The sequence below is a fragment of the Podarcis liolepis genome (assembly GCF_965112155.1).
Source record: "Podarcis liolepis genome assembly, chromosome: 6".
In the NCBI taxonomy this organism is placed as follows: Eukaryota; Metazoa; Chordata; class Lepidosauria; order Squamata; family Lacertidae; genus Podarcis; species Podarcis liolepis.
The window spans coordinates 89,990,486-90,010,291 of record NC_139559.1 but is presented as its reverse complement, the minus strand read 5'-3'; the positions used below and the strand labels follow the sequence as shown (position 1 = coordinate 90,010,291).

At 46.9% G+C, this 19,806-nt stretch overlaps 1 protein-coding gene across 1 annotated transcript in view; it reads right to left on the bottom strand.

Annotated features, from left to right (window-relative positions):
* HMCN1 (hemicentin 1) overlaps window positions 1–19,806 on the bottom strand; it is a 330,831-nt gene that overhangs the window by 31,310 nt on the left and 279,715 nt on the right. The window contains exons 79-89 of the mRNA XM_083506699.1: window positions 18,854–18,991; window positions 17,802–17,936; window positions 15,514–15,783; window positions 14,706–14,896; window positions 12,682–12,895; window positions 9,996–10,130; window positions 9,385–9,575; window positions 7,092–7,173; window positions 4,739–5,008; window positions 3,696–3,866; window positions 390–560 (exon numbers count right to left, since the gene is read on the bottom strand). Coding sequence (XP_083362825.1) covers window positions 390–560; window positions 3,696–3,866; window positions 4,739–5,008; window positions 7,092–7,173; window positions 9,385–9,575; window positions 9,996–10,130; window positions 12,682–12,895; window positions 14,706–14,896; window positions 15,514–15,783; window positions 17,802–17,936; window positions 18,854–18,991 — 1,968 coding nt within the window. The remainder of the gene's footprint in view (window positions 1–389; window positions 561–3,695; window positions 3,867–4,738; window positions 5,009–7,091; window positions 7,174–9,384; window positions 9,576–9,995; window positions 10,131–12,681; window positions 12,896–14,705; window positions 14,897–15,513; window positions 15,784–17,801; window positions 17,937–18,853; window positions 18,992–19,806) is intronic.

The following is a 19,806-nucleotide window of genomic DNA, read 5'->3' as shown; positions in this document are numbered from 1 at the left end:
TCTAGGTCATGTGGCCAGCATGACTAAGCCGCTTCTGGCGAACCAGAGCAGCGCATGGAAATGCCGTTTACCTTCCCGCCAGACCGGTACCTATTTATCTACTTGCACGTTTGACGTGCTTTCGAACTGCTAGGTTGGCAGGAGCAGGGACAGAGCAATGGGAGCTCACCCCGTCGCGGGGATTTGAACCACCGACGTTCTGATCAGCAAGTCCTAGGCTCTGTGGTTTAGACCACAGTGCCACCCGCGTCCCTACTGTCCCTATTGTTGTTATGTTTGTTATAAATTTGGAAAATCAATAAAAAAAATTGGCAGGAAAAAAGAGAAGGGGAATTCATTTGAAGTTTGGTTCATATGTGCCACTTTTAACAGCCTCTCTGTATTCTCACCTGGGCATGGCCTAATGTTGCACATGATTGGCTCAACGGCGCTGCCATCACAAGGCCTTCCACCATGTTGGGCAGGAGGGTTGCTGCAAGTTCTGGTTCTGGTCTTGTTGCCTTGCCCACAGGTTTTAGAGCACTCTTCCCAAGAGCCCCATTCTGACCAGTTGCCATCCACTAAAAAGAATATATATTGCATGTGACTTGTTAACATATGTTGGGAAATGCTTTAGACCTTGGGGTTTCTAGGATGAGCAAAACCTCATCAGACACACAATGCTGCCTGCTTAAACTGGAGCGCTGGTATAGCGCGTTCTCTAATTAAATGAGAGCGTGTGTTGCGGTGTGGGACGCTGGGCCAGCCCTATGGTTGCCAGGCAAGTTAATGGTTGTTGCCTGGTACTTTGATTGGATCACCGGGTTGCTGGGGCAAATTGTATGTTGCAAATTGGGTGGGTGGGACCATAGTCTTTAAATATTGGGGCACTCTGGTTTCTCTTTCTCTTTGCACCCACCCGCCCGCCCGCCCTCTTTTCCGGTTGACCTTGCTTTGCCTGTCATGGGGTCGTCTGCCTTGGCGCAGGGGCCTAGTAGGAATTTTGTCATTTGGTGATTGGCTGTGCCATTTGGTTTTTGCCTACTACTTAGCAATTCGTCACAACTTGTAAGGTTGTGGTTAGGCATTGGTTATAAAATGCTGGTGGTGGAGGGGTCAGGATAGGCTGTGCCTGCCCCTCTTATTGCGCTGAAGGGAATTCCGTTAAAGGAATCCTGGGGCTTGCCACGATTTCGTCCAATCCCTGTCATAGGACCAGGGCCGGCAAGCCTTGGGGAGCTGCTGGGGTGAGCGGCACGGGTCCGACGCTTAGCTCAAATGATCCCCAAGTTTGTCTTTCCCTTCTACTGGTTACCGATCGGACCTTGGGATGTCAGCTCTGTCCCAGGTGGGGGGACAGATAGTCATAACCAATGTCTAAACAACCACTCACTGATTTTGTATTTTAATACAGTTGTGGCCAAAATAGTGCCCCAAAACCAAAACTAAAATTACCGTATTTTTCGCCCTATAGGACGCACTTTTCCCCCTCCAAAAATGAAGGGGAAATCTGGGTGCGTCCTATGGGGCGAGTGCAGGGTTTTGCTGAAGCTTGGAGAGCGAGAGGGGTCGGTGCGCACCGACCCCTCTCGCTCTCCAGGCTTCAGGAACACATCCGCAGCCTAGGCAGCCCTACGGGAGGTCCGGCAGAGATGTCTAGGCTGCGGATAGCAGCCTGCCGCTCGGCGGGCGGGGCGCCCTGAAGCAGAGCGCCCCCCGCGCCAGGCAGACATCTGCAGCGTGGGGAGCCTTGCAGGAGTTCCTGGCAAGGCTCCCCACACTGCGGATAGCAGCCTGCCGCCAGGCGCGAGGGGCGCCCTGAAGCAGAGCGCCCCCCGTGCCAGGCAGACATCCGCAGCGTGAGGAGCCTTTCAGGAGTTCCCGGCAAGGCTCCCCACGCTGCGGATAGCAGCCTGCCGCCCGGCGGGCGGGGCACCCTGAAGCAGAGCGCCCCCCGCGCGGGGCAGACATCGGCCAGCCCCACAAGCTCGGGGGACAGCAGGGAGCCGCAGCGCCGCCATCCCGCTGTTCCCCGACCTGGTTCTGTTTCCCCGACCTGCTTTTGGGGGGGGGAAATAAAGGGAATTTTTTTCCCTTTATTTCCCCCCCCCAAAAAAAAAACTAGGTGCGTCCTATGGGACGGAGCGTCCTATGGGGCGAAAAATACGGTACATGTTATGTGTAAAATTATTTGAGGGGTGGCCTGGGGACCTACACACGCAACTGGCAAAACTGCACGCTATTCAGCTTCTCAAGAACTCCCTCGTGCTAAAATAAACAGAATGTAATGTTACTAAGGCTGTTAAATTGGCTAATTTGGAAGTAGATTCCACTCACACAAATGAGACTTAATTCCAAGTAATCGTGTGCAGCAGAAGTGGCAACCCTGTAGAGGTTTTTGTGGCTCACAGGGACGGCCCCCAAACAATTGTGTGGTAATTCTGTGCCTTTGAAAAGTACAGTGGTGCCCCGCAAGACGAATGCCTCGCAAGACGAAAAACTCGCTAGACGAAAGAGTTTTCCGTTTTTTGAGTCGTTCCGCAAGACGAATTTCCCTATGGGCTTGCTTCGCAAGACGAAACGTCTTGCGAGTTCTTGCGAGTTTGTTTCCTTTTTCTTAAAGCCGCTAAGCCGTTAATAGCCGCTAAGCCGCTAATAGCCGTGCTTCGCAAGACGAAAAAACCGCAAGACGAAGAGACTCGCGGAACGGATTAATTTCGTCTTGCGAGGCACCACTGTAATTTATTGATCCATTACTCCCCCCCCCCCAACTTTCTCTGTGATTATTTTCCTTTCTTGGACTTGCCTAAGTGCTCTTGGGTAATTTTCCATGCTTTTAAATCTGTTGGGGCTTCTTAACACACACACCCCTGAAGTGCCTCATTCTTCCTTCCCCTTTTCTTTCTTTCTGCTGTTTCCAAGTATACTATTAATATTATTTTTATGTATTCTTATTTATTCAATTTATACACCGCCCTTCATCCAAAGATCCCAGCACATCGTTAAGAACATAATTTATGCAGCATAATTAAAAAAAACATTATACACAGTGTAATGATAAAATAATCATAACAACAGCCCTCCACATACATTTAACAGGCCGTAGATTACTTAACAGCATTACAGCTTAGCAGCTTGTGGTGCCTTCTGATGCTGATGATTAATGATTATCGCCAAGTGCTGCCAAAGACATCACAGCCACAAAAACAAGGCAGCCAGCAGTTGTGAGTATTGTAATGAAAGAATTAAATTAAACCAGGGAAGAGACGTGGAGGACATTCAACACTACGTATTTGTTACAATGCCCTTTATATACACCCCCTAGACAAAAAATTCCTCAGTTACATCCTCTGCTCTCTTTCCAGCTGAACGCCCCTTGAGCAAATCTCTATTTTACTGGCTGGCAATAATATATTTATTACTGCACGGGTTGCAAAATTTGCTTTGTCTGCAATTAAGTTGAGAGCTAGGCAGCAAGGCAAGTATCATAAGGGGGAGTGTGAGACGTGGAGTGCTTAACTTATGCAAGAGTGATTTTTGCATTTGTGTATGTTTTGCTGTTGTTGTACAGTTTTAAATCAATGATTCGTATCCTACGCATTGTGACCGTAGCTTTTAGCAATAAAGATTCACTTCACTTCGAACTAGGGAAGAGGAACCATGTTGGTCCATGACTACTGACTTCCATGCGGCCCTCGGTTGAAATCCAAATTTACCTGGGCACAGTTTGTTCTGACAGCTGCGCATTTCATGATCGGGCTCCATGCAGCGTCGTCCGCCATTTGCGGGAAGCGGATTGTTACACAGGCGTATCCTCTTCTGAACACCTTGACCACATGTTACACTGCACGGCAGCCAGTCAAGCCAGTCAGAAAATCCTCCATGCACTGGAATAAAACAATTTCATGTATATCATTATCATTAGAATTTATATATCGCCCTATACCCGAAGGTCTCAGGGCGGTTCACAGAAAAATATCTTAGTCGATATTCCTCTCACCATCAGACAAGTATATTTTATTGCTTTCTGAATCTTAAAACCCCCTAAAAACTCAGTCTTCATTTGGTAGGCCCTGCCCCACAACTGGAGATGGACTTCACATAAGGAGAATTACAACTGTGAATTATTGCTGTTTCTTTGTATTTTTTTCTCAAAGAAGGAAGAGAAATAGAAAGATATGTTAAGGAAAGAACAAAAGAACGAACGAAAAAGAAAGAAAGAAAGGGAAAGAGAAAGAAAGAAAGAAAGAAAGAAAGAAAGAAAGAAAGAAAGAAAGAAAGAAAGAAAGAGAGAGAGAGAGAGAGAGAAAGGAAGGAAGGAAGGAAGGAAGGAAGGAAGGAAGGAAGGAAGGAAGGAAGGAAGGAAGGAAGGGAAAGGAAGGAAGGAAGGAAGGAAGGAAGGAAGGAAGGAAGGAAGGAAGGAAGGAAGGAAGGAAGAGTTAATGGCTTGCAAATGCCTAAGACCATTCCTTCTGCAAAGCCAAGTAGGTTCATAATAATAGGCCCAGCATATGAAAATAAGGAAGACCAATGGCCTAAGTAGTGTCCCGATATTGTACCTTCTAGGGCAATGCTTCTCAGTGGTCCCCTAGCAAAACCCAACATGCATTCGGATAGCATTATTGTACAGAACGAAGGAGCTGCAAATAGAAAAGGTGTTCCCTCTCTTAGCTTCTTTGTTAAAGAGCATACAAACTTCTGAATCCCGTAGAGCTCCTCACCGGGGAGAACGAAAAGCTAGCCTAGACGTCGCACCCACCTTGGACAATGAGTGGAACTTTGACCAGGACAGATCCCATGAGGTTCCTAGCTACGCACTCGTATTCCGAAGTATCCTTCTTGTGTGCGACTGCAATAAGCAAGGAGCCATTAGTCAAGACAGTCATTCGGTCCTGACTAAGGAGAGGCCGGCCTTGACGAGACCATTCGATGGTCGGAGTAGGTTCTCCTTCCGCTTGGCAGTTCAGCATCACTGTGGTTCCAGCATCAACAATCGTCTCTACTGGCTCAATTGTAATAACAGGTGCACCTAAGATAAAAACAGAATGCTTCCGGGTTTGCTGATTTCAGCAACAAATCACTGACAAATCAAGGACCTGAAGGAGCATCTCCACACCCATCGTCCAGCCCGGACACTGAGGTCCAGCTCCGAGGGCCTTCTGGCACTTCCCTCACTGTGAGAAGTGAGCTTACAGGGAACCAGGCAGAGGGCCTTCTCGGTAGTGGCGCCTGCCCTGTGGAACGCCCTCCCACCAGGTGTTGAGGAAATAAACAACTAACTTTTAGAAGACATCTGACATCTGTATCAGGAAGTTTTTAATGTTTGATGCTTTATCAAGTTTTTAATATTTTGTTGGAAGCCGCCCAGAGTGGCTGGGGAAACCCAGCCAGATGGGCGGGGTATAAATAATAAATTATTATTATTATTACTTCCCCTGTTCCCACCTCTCTGCAGTATGTAAGTGGTAACTTGCAGCATCTGTCATTGGTCAAAGAGAGTGGGGTGCCTACATTGTCTATCCTGACCAGTGGCCAGAAAAACATATAGCCACCATATTGACCCTGGTGACTTCACTTTCCACCAGGAATCATGGGGTTTGTAACTCAGCTCCCGTGATCCTTGGTGGGAAAAGATGCTGCCACTCCCACTATGTCGACAACATACTTTTTTCTTTTTCTTTACAGCTTGGTCATTTGTTAAGGAAAACAGACCCTGTCAGTGTCCCCTATCTTTGATGGAGGCCTTCCCCCACCTCTTACCTTGGCCTCCCTTGTCAAGGTACCATTTTCCCCACGAATGAGAGAACTGGGGGACCGGGTGAGAACAAACTTGAGGCAAAGAACATGTAGATCCAGCTTCATTTATTAAGCTCACTAGTTTACCATGGCAAGTGACTACTTCTTAGGCTAACCAGTTTCATTGCGAAGAGACTACAGGCCAATCTTACACTTAGTAAAAAGGGACCCCCTGACCATTAGGTCCAGTCGTGGCCGACTCTGGGGTTCCGGCGCTCATCTCGCTTTACTGGCTGAGGGAGGCGGCATACAGCTTCCGGGTCATGTGGCCAGCATGACTAAGCCGCTTCTGGCGAACCAGAGCAGCGCACGGAAACGCCGTTTCCCTTCCCGCCGGAGCGGTACCTATTTATCTACTTGCACTTTGATGTGCTTTCGAGCTGCTAGGTTGGCAGGAGCAGGGACCGAGCAATGGGAGCTCACCCCATCGCGGGGATTCGAGCTGCCGACCTTCTGATTGGCAAGTCCTAGGCTCTGTGGTTTAACCCACAGTGCCACCTGCGTCCTTACACTTAGTAGTGTGCAGCAAAAAAGCACTTATTTTTCTTTAATTGCAGCTGAAGGGGAACCCTGATTATTATAACACCGGTCTTGAAAGACCTACATTGGCTCTCAGTACGTTTCCGAGCACAATTCAAAGTGTTGGTGCTGACCTTTGAAGCCCTAAACAGCCTCGATCCAGTATATCTGAAGGAGCGTCTCCACCCCCATCGTTCTGCCCGGACACTGAGGTCCAGCTCCTAGGGCCTTCTGGCGGTTCCCTCACTGCGAGAGGCCAAGTTACAGGGAACCAGGCAGAGGGCCTTCTCGGTAGTGGCACCCGCCCTGTGGAATGCCCTCCCATCAGATGTCAAAGCGATAAACATCTACCTGACATTCAGAAAACATCTGAAGGCAGCCCTGTTCAGGGAAGATTTTAATATGTGACATTTTAGTGTATCTTTCATCTTTGTTGGAAGCCGCCCAGAGTGGCTGGGGAAACCGAGCCAGATGGGCGGGGTACAAATAATAAATTATTTTTTTTATTTATTATTATTATTATTATTATTATTATTATTATTATTCAGACCAAGGAGAATTATCCCTCTTGCACTGTGCAGCGCCACTGAATCATACCTGCCTCCTTTACCAATGAGACTTAGGGGGGAAAGAAGAATATGCCATTTGGCCCTATAACACTGTATTGACTAAGGCAAAGATAGAGAGGTCCATGGGTCAAATAAATAAGCCTAGTTTTAACTCATGCAGTAGGTACGTCCAAGTGTAAAATTTAGAACTCTCAACACATATAGTGTGAATATTCTTGTGTGGCTTACTGTGCAATGTCAGGGTTACGCGGTGTTCGACAACGCCAGCATCGTTTGTAGCTACACATGCATATTCCGCAGCATCTTCATTCTGAAAAGAAGTCAGCATGTTGACAGATAAGCAATCCAATAATTTTTATTCTATGTTGATTTGCAGTACATTAAACCCAGCAATGTCTTAGAAATTGTATAATATATACAGAAACCAGCAGGGATTCAGTAGGATGGAAGTTAGTGGCGGTGGTAGTGACAGTAAAAGGTAACGGTAAAGGCGCCCTGGAAGGTTAAGTCCAGTCAAAAAAGTCCATAGTCAAAAAAGGACTATGGGGTTGCGGCGCTCATCTTGCTTTCAGGCCGAAGGTACTGCCGTTTGTCCACAGACAGCTTTCCAGGTCATGTGGCCAGCAGGACTAAAGTGCTTCTGGCGCAATGGAACACTGTGACAGAAACCAGAGTGTACAGAAACCGTTTACTGCCCCGCCGGAGCAGTACCTATTTATCTACTTGCACTGGTGTGCTTTCGAACTGCTAGGTTGGCAGGAACTGGGACAGAGCAATGGGAGCTCATCCTGTTGCACAGATTCGAACCGCTGACCTTCCGATCGGCAAGCCCAAGAGGCTCAGTGGTTTAGACCACAGTGCCTCCTGCGTCCCGGTAGTGGCAGTGCCGTCTCCTGTGTGTAGGGTGGAAGGGGGCTGCATAATTAAGCACAATTAAGCAGAAGCACTGGGAAGTACGCCAACTGCAGGTACTCTGCTGGCCTTGGCAACACCCTATATCATGGGTAGGCAAACAAAGGCCCAGGGGCCGAATCCGGCGCAAACGCCTTCTCAATCCGGCCCATGGACAGTCCGGGTATCAGCGTGTTTTTACATGAGTACAGTGGTGCCCTGCAAGACGAATGCCTCGCAAGACGGAAAACCCGCTAGACGAAAGGGTTTTCCGTTTTTGAGCTGCTTCGCAAGACGATTTTCCCTATGGGCTTGCTTTGCAAGACGAAAACGTCTTGCAAGTGTTCCGATTTTTTTTTGCTTCCCCCCCTTTTTTCTAAGCCGCTAAGCCGCTAATAGCCTTTTAGCCGCTAATCCACTAAGCCTTTAATAGCCGCTAAGCCTTTAATAGCCGCTAAACCGCTAATTCCGCTAAGCCGCTAATAGGGTTGCTTCGCAAGACGAAAAACCACTAGACAAAGAGACTCGCGGAACGGATTAATTTCGTCTTGCGAGGCACCACTGTAGAATGTGTGCTTTTATTTAAAATGCATCTCTGGGTTGTTTGTGGGGAATAGGAATTCGTTCATTATTTTTTTTCAAAATATAGTCCGGCCCCTCACAAGGTCTGAGGGACAGTGGACCGGCCCCCTGCTGAAAACGTTTGCTGACCCCTGTCCTATATCTTTTGTGGCAAGGAGGGTGGCCTGTTCAGATTTCTAGTGGCAAAAAGAAGGGAACCCTCTCCCCCTCCCCCCCAGTGCTGTGTGCTTTATGGCTGGATCACAAGTGCATTGACCTTTTTATGCCAAATTCCTGAGAAAGGCTCTAATGGCAGCAGTATGTTAGGAAGTGCATGTGCATTAAGTGTGTTGACTTAATGTGTCGGGGGTGGCATCTGAGTCCCCTAGTGACAGCAGGACTTGTGGACTGACTCAACTGAAAAGGCAATTTGAAAACTTTTATCTGCAATGTTATATCTGTGACATACAGAGTTTTAACACTAGTTTTTATCTAGTGTTTCTAAGTCACCCTGGGAGGGTTTTGCCTTGAAGGATGGCATATAAATTCCTTAAATAAAGGAGTGAATTGTGCAAGTTGTGTTGTGTGGTGCCATGATATAACAATAGCTCAGGAGGCAGCCTGAGAGGTTAGAATGGAAACGATAAGATTCCCTTTTCAGCAGAGTAGTGCACGGCCACATACACATATAAAAATGCACTGCAACTATATGTAATGCAGAAAAGAGATTTGTATCAGTTATTAAGAACAGACCTGCAGTCTGTGTTTAATTCACAGCCTCTTGGGTTGATAATGAAGATAAATCAGATCTCTTTGAAAGAAGGGTGCAGTGGCGTAGCGTGGGTTGTCAGCACCCGGGGCAAGGCAAGTAATTTGTGCTCCCTAACCCGTGGATTTGCGCCCCCTAACCTGTGGATTTGCGCCCCCTAATCCTAACCCCCAGATGTTGCGCCCGGTGCGGCCGGCCCCCCCTGCACCCCCCACGCTACGCCACTGGAAGGGTGGGACATTAACACGACTGACAAGCCTGTACAACTAATCAGCAGAAGAGGTCTCAGTAAAGACTTACAACTGTGCCATAGATAGCAAGGGATCCGTTGCTGAGTTGTCTGATCCGGTTGCTGATCTGAATGCCAGCTCCTTTTTTGCTCCACTGGATCACTGGAGGTGGATCTCCTCTGACTTCACAGTTGAGGATAGCATTGCCACCCAAGGGCTCAATCCGACTGGAATGATAATCTCCCATGAAGACTGGAGGTTCTGGAAAAATAGTTCAAAAGTTAACGATGTATAAAATAAGAGTGGAAATGAGAACCAAAGCCAATATATTGAGGGAACTCAACATGAATTTAAAGCAGCAAAAATGCCGATGTTAAAACTTCAAAATACAGTGAAAATGGAATGAATCTGAATCTAGTTTTGTGAATGTGGAGCCCCTTCAGCTGTTTTTGAGTTCATTAATTTTGATTGCAGAAAATTCACGTAGTTTAAAATGAATTCTTAATCCAGATTCAGCTCTAAATTAGAAAGAGGTTTCGTCTGCATACTCGTTTGATACGAGTCAGGCACTTTTTATTTTCATAAGTTAGACAGGCCATGTCCATTCATTCCCCTGACCACCCATGATGCTGCTTTTAGATGGAGTGTGAAATGATTCCCAAACTTACCAGTAATACATACCTTTAACGTACACAAATCCAAGAGCCTTGATAGCACCAACTACATTTTCCGCCGTACACACATAGGTTCCCGAGTCCTCTTTGGACACTCTTTCAATGACAAGCTGGCTAAGTCCATTCACATCATCGTATTGTGCTAGCAGAACAAGAGGAGAACGACAAAGAAAAAGAAAACCCAACAAAATCTAAAGACTCAACAGAACACACATTTTACATGCATAGCTTGGGGGTGTTCAGTATCCCAATATGCTAGGAGATACAGCTTTACGGGAAAAGACAGCAGGTGGAGATACCGTATTGGCCTGAATATAAGCCTCGCTTCCCCCCGCCCTGCCCCCCAAATCTGACCGTGAAAAGTTAAAGTGCGGCTTATATTCGCGACCTTACGGTATGCAGCCAGGAGCGCGGGGCAAACAGCGCCAGGAGCACAGCAAAGCACATAGTCCCCCCCCCCCGTCCTTTCCCCCCAAGGCTGGGAAGGGAAAGAGTAAGAGAAAGGGGGAGGGTTGCTGGCAACACAGCATGGCTCCCCCAAGATGCAGCCAGGAGAGCAGCGAGGAAGGGAATGGCTTATATACGGGTATTTTTTCTCCCCCCCCTCCAATTTTAAAGGTGCAGCTTATATTCGGGTGCAGTTTGTATTCAGGCCAATACGGTACTTGTTAACCATGCCATCTTTCTGCCTGCAATTCTACTGGAATGTTGAGGTTGCTTAGGACTTTTCAGGTTGCTTTGAAATTACATAACTCCTCTGCAATAAAGAGATACCTAAGCATGCCGATCTTTTGCTGTTGTGCTCATTTCCTCCTAGCGGGTTTCCCGGGGCACCCAGTTGGGTCTGGTGCAGCGGGGCTGGGTTCACCCTACGTTCCTTACATAGAATTGGAGAGTTGGAAGGGATCCTGTGGGTCACCTAGTCCAACCCCCTGCAATGCAGGAATCTCAACTAAAGCATCCATGACAGACCACCATCCAATCTCTGTTTAAAAACCTCCAAGGATGCGGCAGCTAAAAAAGCCAATGCAATTCTGGGCTGCATCAATAGGAGTATAGCATCTAGATCAAGGGAAGTAATAGTGCCACTGTATTCTGCTCTGGTCAGACCTCACCTGGAGTACTGTTTCCAGTTCTGGGCACCACAGTTCAAGAAGGACACTGACAAACTGGAACGTGTCCAGAGGAGGGCAACCAAAATGGTCAAAGACCTGGAAACGATGCCTTATGAGGCTAAGGAACGGCTAAGGGAGCTGGGCATGTTTAGCCTGGAGAAGAGGAGGTTAAGGGGTGATATGATAGCCATGTTCAAATATATAAAAGGATGTCACATAGAGGAGGGAGAAAGGTTGTTTTCTGCTGCTCCAGACAAGCGGACACGGAGCAATGGATTCAAACTACAAGAAAGAAGATTCCACCTAAACATTAGGAAGAACTTCCTGACAGTAAGAGCTGTTCAACAGTGGAATTTGCTGCCAAGGAGTGTGGTGGAGTCTCCTTCTTTGGAGGTCTTTAAGCAGAGGCTTGGCAACCATATGTCAGGAGTGCTCTGATGGTGTTTCCTGCTTGGCAGGGGGTTGGACTCGATGGCCCTTGTGGTCTCTTCCAACTCTATGATTCTATGATTCTAGGAAGGAGCATCTATCAGCTCCTGAGGGAGATCGTTCCACTGACAGCTCTCACGACCAGGAAGTTCTTCCTGATGTTTACTCATAATCTCCTTCCTTGCAGCTTGAAGCCACTGGTTCCGGCCCTACCCTCCAGAGCAGCTTGCTCCATCTTCTATGTGGCAGCCCTTTAAAAATTTGATGATGGCTATCATATCTCCTCTCAGTCTCCTTTTTCCCAGGCTAAAAACACCCAGCTCCCTCAACCGTTCCTTACAATATAACTTCTACACACTGAGCCACACTTTGCTCTTTCCAATTGCCATGTTGTCTCGATTCCATTCTGTCTTATAAAGTGTTTTTTGTAATTCAAAAAGATACCTACTTTTTTTTTTTTTACCTACACAAGCTGATATGAAAAGAAACCATCACCTAACTCATTTCGTCTTAGGAGAGCAACACACTGTATCAGATATCTCATGTGCACATGCTTATTCCATGTCAGGAATTCAATTTTTGTGAAAGTTCAAAAAGCGATGAGAAACCTAGACAGCATCTTAAAAAGCAGAGACATCACCTTGCCGACAAAGGTCCGTATAGTTAAAGCTATGGTTTTCCCAGTAGTGATGTATGGAAGTGAGGGCTGGACCATAAAGAAGGTTGATCACCGAAGAATTGATGCTTTTGAATTATGGTGCTGGAGGAGACTCTTGAGAGTCCCATGGACTGCAAGAAGATCAAACCTATCCATTCTGAAGGAAATCAGCCCTGAGTGCTCACTGGAAGGACAGATCCTGAAGCTGAGGCTCCAGTACTTTGGCCACCTCATGAGAAGAGAAGACTCCCTGGAAAAGACCCTGATTTTGGGAAAGATGGAGGGCACAAGGAGAAGGGGACGACAGAGGACGAGATGGTTGGACAGTGTTCTCGAAGCTACCAGGATGAGTTTGACCAAACTGCGGGAGGCAGTGGAAGACAGAAGTGCCTGGCGTGCTCTGGTCGATGGGGTCACGAAGAGTCGGACACGACTAAAGAACAACAAAACCTGTGTTTTCTAGGTACAATCCAGTCCTTTGATGTACTAACCTGGGATGATATTATTGTTAAAAGTCCATGAGATTTGTGGCACAGGAACTCCAACTGCTTTGCAAGTTAGCTGAAGTCGTTCTCCTTTATTTAAAGCTAAATCTCCAGGGAGCTCAGTAAAGGTTGGCAGCACATGGACGGTTAAGTTGACGGTGTGGGTATCTTCACCAGCAACATTACTGGCAATGCAGGTGTAGCTTCCAGAATCTTCAGGCTGTAGGAAGGAAATAAAAACATTTAATGGGGGGGGGAATATGCTGTAATAAAGATAATGGTCATTTGGACATAGGAGGCATCTCAGAAAGAAAGCATTTGACTGAAGATTGTACAGTGGTACCTCGGGTTACATGCGCTTCAGGTTACATACACTTCAGGTTACAGACTCCGCTAACCCAGAAATATTACCTCGGGTTAAGAACTTTGCTTCAGGATGAGAACAGAAATTGTGCGGCGGCAGCGGGAGGCCCCATTAGCTAAAGTGGTGCTTCAGGTTAAGAACAGTTTCAGGTTAAGAACAGACCTCTAGAACGAATTAAGTTCTTAACCCGAGGTACCACTGTATAGGGATTTGAATCACTCCATCATTGGGTCTCTGCTTTCAAATGCTGCATTGATTGATTGATTGATTGATTGATTGATTGATTGATTGATTGTATTTATTCATTGCTTTCTACAAAAATGTTGCAAAGCAACTTGCAACCCCCAAGAGCAGATTTAGGGGAGCACACCAGGTGGGAGTGGGGATGTGGAAAAGTCCTGCTGTGTGAGTGGAACTCATTCTTCCACTAGTGCAACAACTGAATTGAATCCTGCTACAGTGGTACCTCGGGTTAAGAGCTTAATTCGTTCTGGAGGTCTGTTCTTAACCTGAAACTGTTCTTAACCTGAAGCACCACTATAGCTAATGGGGCCTCCCACTGTTGCCGTGCCGCCAGAGCACGATTTCTGTTCTCATCCTGAAGCAAAGTTCTTAACCTGAGGTACTATTTCTGGGTTAACAGAGTCTGTAACCTCTGTATTTCTTTCTTTTTTGACATAATGCATTGCCAGGTTCCGAGTGATGCAAAGCATAACCATGTACAGTGGTACCTCGGGTTAAGTACTTAATTCGTTCTGGAGGTCTGTTCTTAACCTGAAACTGTTCTTAACCTGAAGCACCACTATAGTTAATGGGGCCTCCCGCTGTCGCCGCGCTGCCAGAGCACGATTTCTGTTCTCATCCTGAAGCAAAGTTCTTAACCTGAGGTACTATTTCTGGGTTAACAGAGTCTGTAACCTGAAGCGGATGTAACCCGAGGTACCACTGTATTTCTTTCTTTTTTGACATAATGCATTGCCAGGTTCCGAGTGATGCTGTTTAAACGGGGGATAAGGTCCCATGGCAAAGCATAACCATGTACAGTGGTACCTCGGGTTAAGTACTTAATTCGTTCCGGAGGTCCGTTCTTAACCTGAAACTGTTCTTAACCTGAAGCACCACTTAACCTGAAGCTAATGGGGCCTCCTGCTGCCACTGTGCCGCCGCCGCACAATTTCTGTTCTCATCCTGAAGCAAAGTTCTTAACCCGAGGTACTATTTCTGGGTTAGCGGAGTCTGTAACCTGAAGCCTCTGTAACCTGAGGTACCACTGTATCCTCCTAGTAGTAGAGCCGTCAGCTGACAACCCAGCCTCCTTTTTTCTTCTGTCCCATAGCCATAAGGGTGTGACTTGTGCTGTCATCCTCCTTTCCAGGGCCATTATTAACACACACACACACACACACACACACACACACACACACACACACACCTGCAATGTGTGCATATGTAACCTGAAGTGTATGTAACCCGAGGTACCACTGTATCTATAATGAACACAGTATTAGCCTTATATCACAATGCTACCATTGGGTCCATACTCATGGACTACCTACAGCTAAACATAGCAGGGTATCTTTGGCTCAAGAAACCTACAAATCACACACTTTCAGGTTGGGCAAGTTGCATGTCTATCAGCCTGTGGCTACCTCAGTCAAATGCTTACCATAGCATTATCCACAATGAGATCTCCATATGACAGAGCAGTGTATTTTCCCACCATGCTCATTAAAAGTTGGCCCTCTTTCTTCCAATTCATGGATGGCGTTGGCATTCCATCAGCAACACACGGCAGAACCACTTGGGCATTTTCTGCAACTGTGTAATGGGCTTCTGTACTGCGTATCTTAGGTGGAACTGTAGGGAGATTTTTTAAGAAAAGAAAGAAAACAATTAATTACACATGTCCTTAGGAATCTACAGAGTTGGGTGGGAAAAACTCTGGAAAAGTGATCTGAAGTTCACAGCATGTTATTCTTTGAAGGAGAACTATTTGAAACTGATTTACAGATGGTATTTAACTCTGAGCAGGCTTGCTAAGATGTAGTATAAGACTGAATCAGATAAGTGCTGAAGATGCAAAGAGGTGGAGGGTATGTTCTTTCCTATGTGGTGGACTTGCAAAAGGGTAAAAGAGTATTGGGAAATGATCCATAATGAATTGGGGGGAAATGTTTAAAAGTACTTTTGCTCCCAAACCAGAGTCCTTTCTGCTGGGGATAATTCACACTGAAATTCCCAGGTGTCAAAAAGGTTATTTACGTATGCCACTACTGTGACCCATGTTTTGTTAGCTCAAAAATGGAAAACAAGTGAAGTCCCAACCAAAAAAGAATGGCAACTTCAGCTGTATGAGGATATGGGGAACAGCTAATTAAAACTGTGAAGAACCACCAAACCTGGTTCCATCCATCATACTTGCTTCCACCGTGATTAATAGCCAATGCATGTTCCCCATTTCCAGCTCTGCTTACCAAGCACGGTGAGCTCCATGCTCGAGCTGCTTGCTCCAGCCACGTTGGTAGCCGTGCATGTGTAACGGCCGGTGTCGCTCGGATGAGCAAAGGCAATCTGCAAAGACCCCAGGCTGAGGATTCTCTGCCTCATGGACTCTGTGACCTGTTGTCCATCTTTATGCCACACGATCTCAGGAGCCGGATAGCCATCTGCTTCACACAACAGTGTGGCAGGCTTATCCAAAACCACCACGTATTCTTCCGGGTGAGATCTGATAGCTGGAGGAACTGGTAGACAATGAATCAATTGTTTTAATCGGCAGTGCTAGAAGACAGTGGGACAACATTCCCTATACTACAGTATTTTTCGCCCCATAGGACGCACCGGCCCATAGGACGCATCAAGTTTTTTTGGGGGGGAAATAAAGGGGGGAAAATTATTCCCCCCCCCCGGCGCTTGTGGGGCCGGCAGCGGGGAGAAGCGCTCTTCTCCCCACTGCCCGCCTTCAGATCAGGTCCGGGGACAGTGGGAAGCCGCGCTGCGCCTCCCAGCTGTCCCCGGAGCTTGCGGGGCAGGCAGCGGGGAGAAGCACTCTTCTCCCCACCGCCCGCCTTCAGATCAGGTCCGGGGACAGCGGGAAGACACGCTGCGCCTCCCCACTGTCCCCGGAGCTTGCGGGGCTGGCGGCGTGGTCTCCCCGCCGTCAGCCTCCAAACCACTTCGGGAGACAGCGGGATGGCGGTGTTCCGCCTCCCTCTGTCCCCCGACCTTGTGGGGCTGGCGCTGGGGCTCTCCTGAAGCCTGGAGAGCGAGAGGGGTCGGTGCGCACCGACCCCTCTCGCTCTCCAGGCTTCAGCGAAAGCCTGCATTCGCCCCATAGGACGCACACACATTTCCCCTTCATTTTTGGAGGGGGAAAAGGGCGTCCTATAGGGCGAAAAATACGGTACTCCACAAACTGTTGCTTCCCCAAGCTGTCTCCATCTTCTAACCCTATTGATCACTGTGCACCAGGCACCTGATTTTTCATTTCATCTCTTTTTCTCAAGGGCAGGGGACAAAAGCAGGAATTGTCTGGAGAGCTATACAGTCATACCTCGGGTTACAGACGCTTCAGGTTGCGTTTTTTCGGGTTACGGACGTGCCGAAACCCGGAAGTACCAGAATGGGTTACTTCCGGGTTTCGGCGGTTGCGCATGCGCAGAAGCACTAAATGGTGCTTTGTGCATGCGCAGAAGCGCCGAATCGCAACCCATGCGCAGAAGCGCTAAATCACGTTTTGTGCATGCGCGGAAGCGGCGAATCGCAACCTGCGCGTGTGCAGACATGGCACTGCGGGTTCCGAACGTGCCTCCCGCACGGATCACATTCGCAACCCGAGCATCCACTGTATTCCTGGTTGTTCTCTTTTTCCCCCTTGTTGAGGCTCTAATGACGTACTTCCTAGGGAAGGTTAAGAAGATAAAGGTCACTTCACAAGTTTCATGCAGCTCCCGGCAAGAAGGAGGGAAATGGGAGAGGAGGTAGCAGAAAGAGAAAAGCAGGTGGCCTCCCCTATCCATGCCCCCCTTTTGGACTCCTGACCCTGACAAATTACATACCAAGAGCCCTGCGGGATTGAGCCAGAAATCTAGTCCCGCACTCTGCTCTCATTGTGGTGAACCAGATGCTCATGGCTAGCTCACAACCACAGCCTGAGTGCAGTATCACTCTCCCCTCCAACGGTGGAGGTGGAATACAGCCATTGTCTTGGTCCTGTATACCTGAAGGAGCGTCTCCACCTCCATCGTTCAGCCCGGACACTGAGGTCCAGCGCTGAGGGCCTTCTGGCGGTTCCCTTGCTGCGAGAAGCCAAGTTACAGGGAACCAGACAGAGGGCCTTCTTGGTAGTGGCACCCGCCCTGTGGAATGCCCTCCCATCAGATGTCAAGGAAATCAGCAGCTATCCTATTTTTAAAAGGCATCTGAAGGCAGCCCTGTTTAGGGAAGCTTTTAATATTTAATGTTGTATTGTTTTTAACACTTGATTGGGAGCTGCCCAGAGTGGCTGGGGAAACTCAGATGGGTGGGGTATAATTAATTAATAATCATGGCTGATAGCCTTATCCCTCCACGATGGTCGGTGGCCATCACAACCACTCGTGGGAGCATATTCAATGCTTAACTAGGCCGTGTGTGACCCCAGAGGGAACGCAGCCCTCAACAGAAAGAAAAGGTTGCTCTCCTCTATTCTAGAGGCACATCAGATACGTTCCAAGATAACACCAGATATTATTAACAAGCTGCAGCTCACTGCAAAACTTACTTTGAATCTTCAGTTTGATCTTCCCAAGGGCAGTACCGGCTGGATTCTGAGCCACACAAATGTAAGTTCCAGCATCTTCAGCAGCAGCTTTTGCAATCTGCAAACTGCCACTGGGGAGAATGGTATAACTATCCCCTGGAACACATGCACATTATGCATTAAAGAAGACCACAGTAGTAGAGAAACATTAGGACTGCTATAGATTCTATAAAAATAGTTTGCTGGAGAAATAGGTTTACTAGAAAGGTTGTGAACTCTCCTTTCGCTCAGTTTTTTTTTTAAGAGGTGCAACAGGCATATCTCAGAACAGGTTTCCATATAAGCATATGTACATTTGGTAACTGGTAGGCAAATGTGCACATTGATTTGACTGAAAATAATTGTGTCCAAAGATCTGCTCTGGCTTCTGACTGGTTACTGGGCCAAGTTCAAGGCATTACTGTTGGTATATAAAGCCCGTAATGGCTTGGGACCAGTTTCCTTAAGGAATCACCTTGCCTCATAATGTGACTATTCAATCACTTTGATCTGCGAAACTGGCACTGCATTTGTGAGGAATTGTTCCCTTGGAGTGACAGCAACTCGTTGGCGTAAAGACATTGGGCAGGTACACTCACTATATTATTTTAGTTACCTGAAACCTCTGTTTCAGTAAACTATTCAGACACATGATTTAGTTACCTTTAAAAAAAAAAAAAGTTTTATTGATTTTATTTTTGTTTTTGGTGAGGTGATGACGGCTATATGTATATCTGATTTTAATTGTTTTATAGATTTCAGCCACATTTATAATTTTAACCACACTCTGCTTGGAAACTACTCGCTCAAAATTTTGTAAGTTTTGCAAATGATAAAGATGAAAGATTTCACATGAATGCACTGCTTGATACTGCAACCACACAGTGATGACCACGCATGTGTGAATAAACTCTAGGAGATGTTTCAAAGTATATCCTTTCTTAGGATACAGAACTGCAGCACAAATTCCCTTTCAACTGTATGTAGCTAAATGCTCTTAGGAGAACAGGAAATTATAAAGCAAAACAAGATACCTGTGGTGTTAACACTGACCCCTTCCTTCTGCCACATTATTTTAGGACGTGGTGAGCCTACCGCTTCACATGGTAGGAGAATTGGGCTGTTGAGAATGACGTCAAGCGTTCCAGGTTGTACTTTTATAGCTGGTGGTTCTAAGATTCAGAGGAGCACAGAAAAGGTCTGATTACTGGTCCATCCAGCTGTTTACAATAATTATTACATACCCCTACCAGGTTGCCTACCAAAAGAAAAATATCCCCATTTCACAAACTATGTTATGAATAAACACAGATACTGGAAGCCATGTTATAATACGTAGATGTATTAATTAATGTTGGATCAACCATTGCCAATACAGTGGTACCTCGGGTTACAAACACCTTGGGTTACAAACACTTCTGGTTACAGACTCCGCTAACCCGGAAGTAGTACTTTGGGTTGATAACTTTACCTCAGGATGAGAACAGAAATCACACGGCGGCAGCAGCAGGAGGTACCATTGGCTAAAGTGGTACCTCAGGTTAAGAACAGTTTCAGGTTAAGAACAGACCTTCGGAACGAATGAAGTTCTTAACCAGAGGTACTGTATAGAAAATCTTTGATTGCTGTCTCTGTCTTCAAGCCCAGTCCAGCCCAGAATGACTCATTTCAAAACAAGCCCATTTTAAAGGATTCTAACACAGAGTGGAGTCCAACATCACACTAAGGCATTTGTTCTGTCAATGAAAGCATTTTTGCTTGCCAGATGGAACAATCCCCTCCGTTTTCCAGCAATGCTGTTCTAAGGTTCCCCAGACCCCATAAATCTCTGCAGATGTAATGCCTGAAGTGATGTTGATATGCTTTGGGGGAACTGGGCAGGAGCTAAGATCCTGTCAGATGTCAAGGAGATAAATAACTACACAACTTTTAGAAGACATCTGAAGACAGCACTGTACAGTATAGGGAAGTTTTTAATGTTTGATAC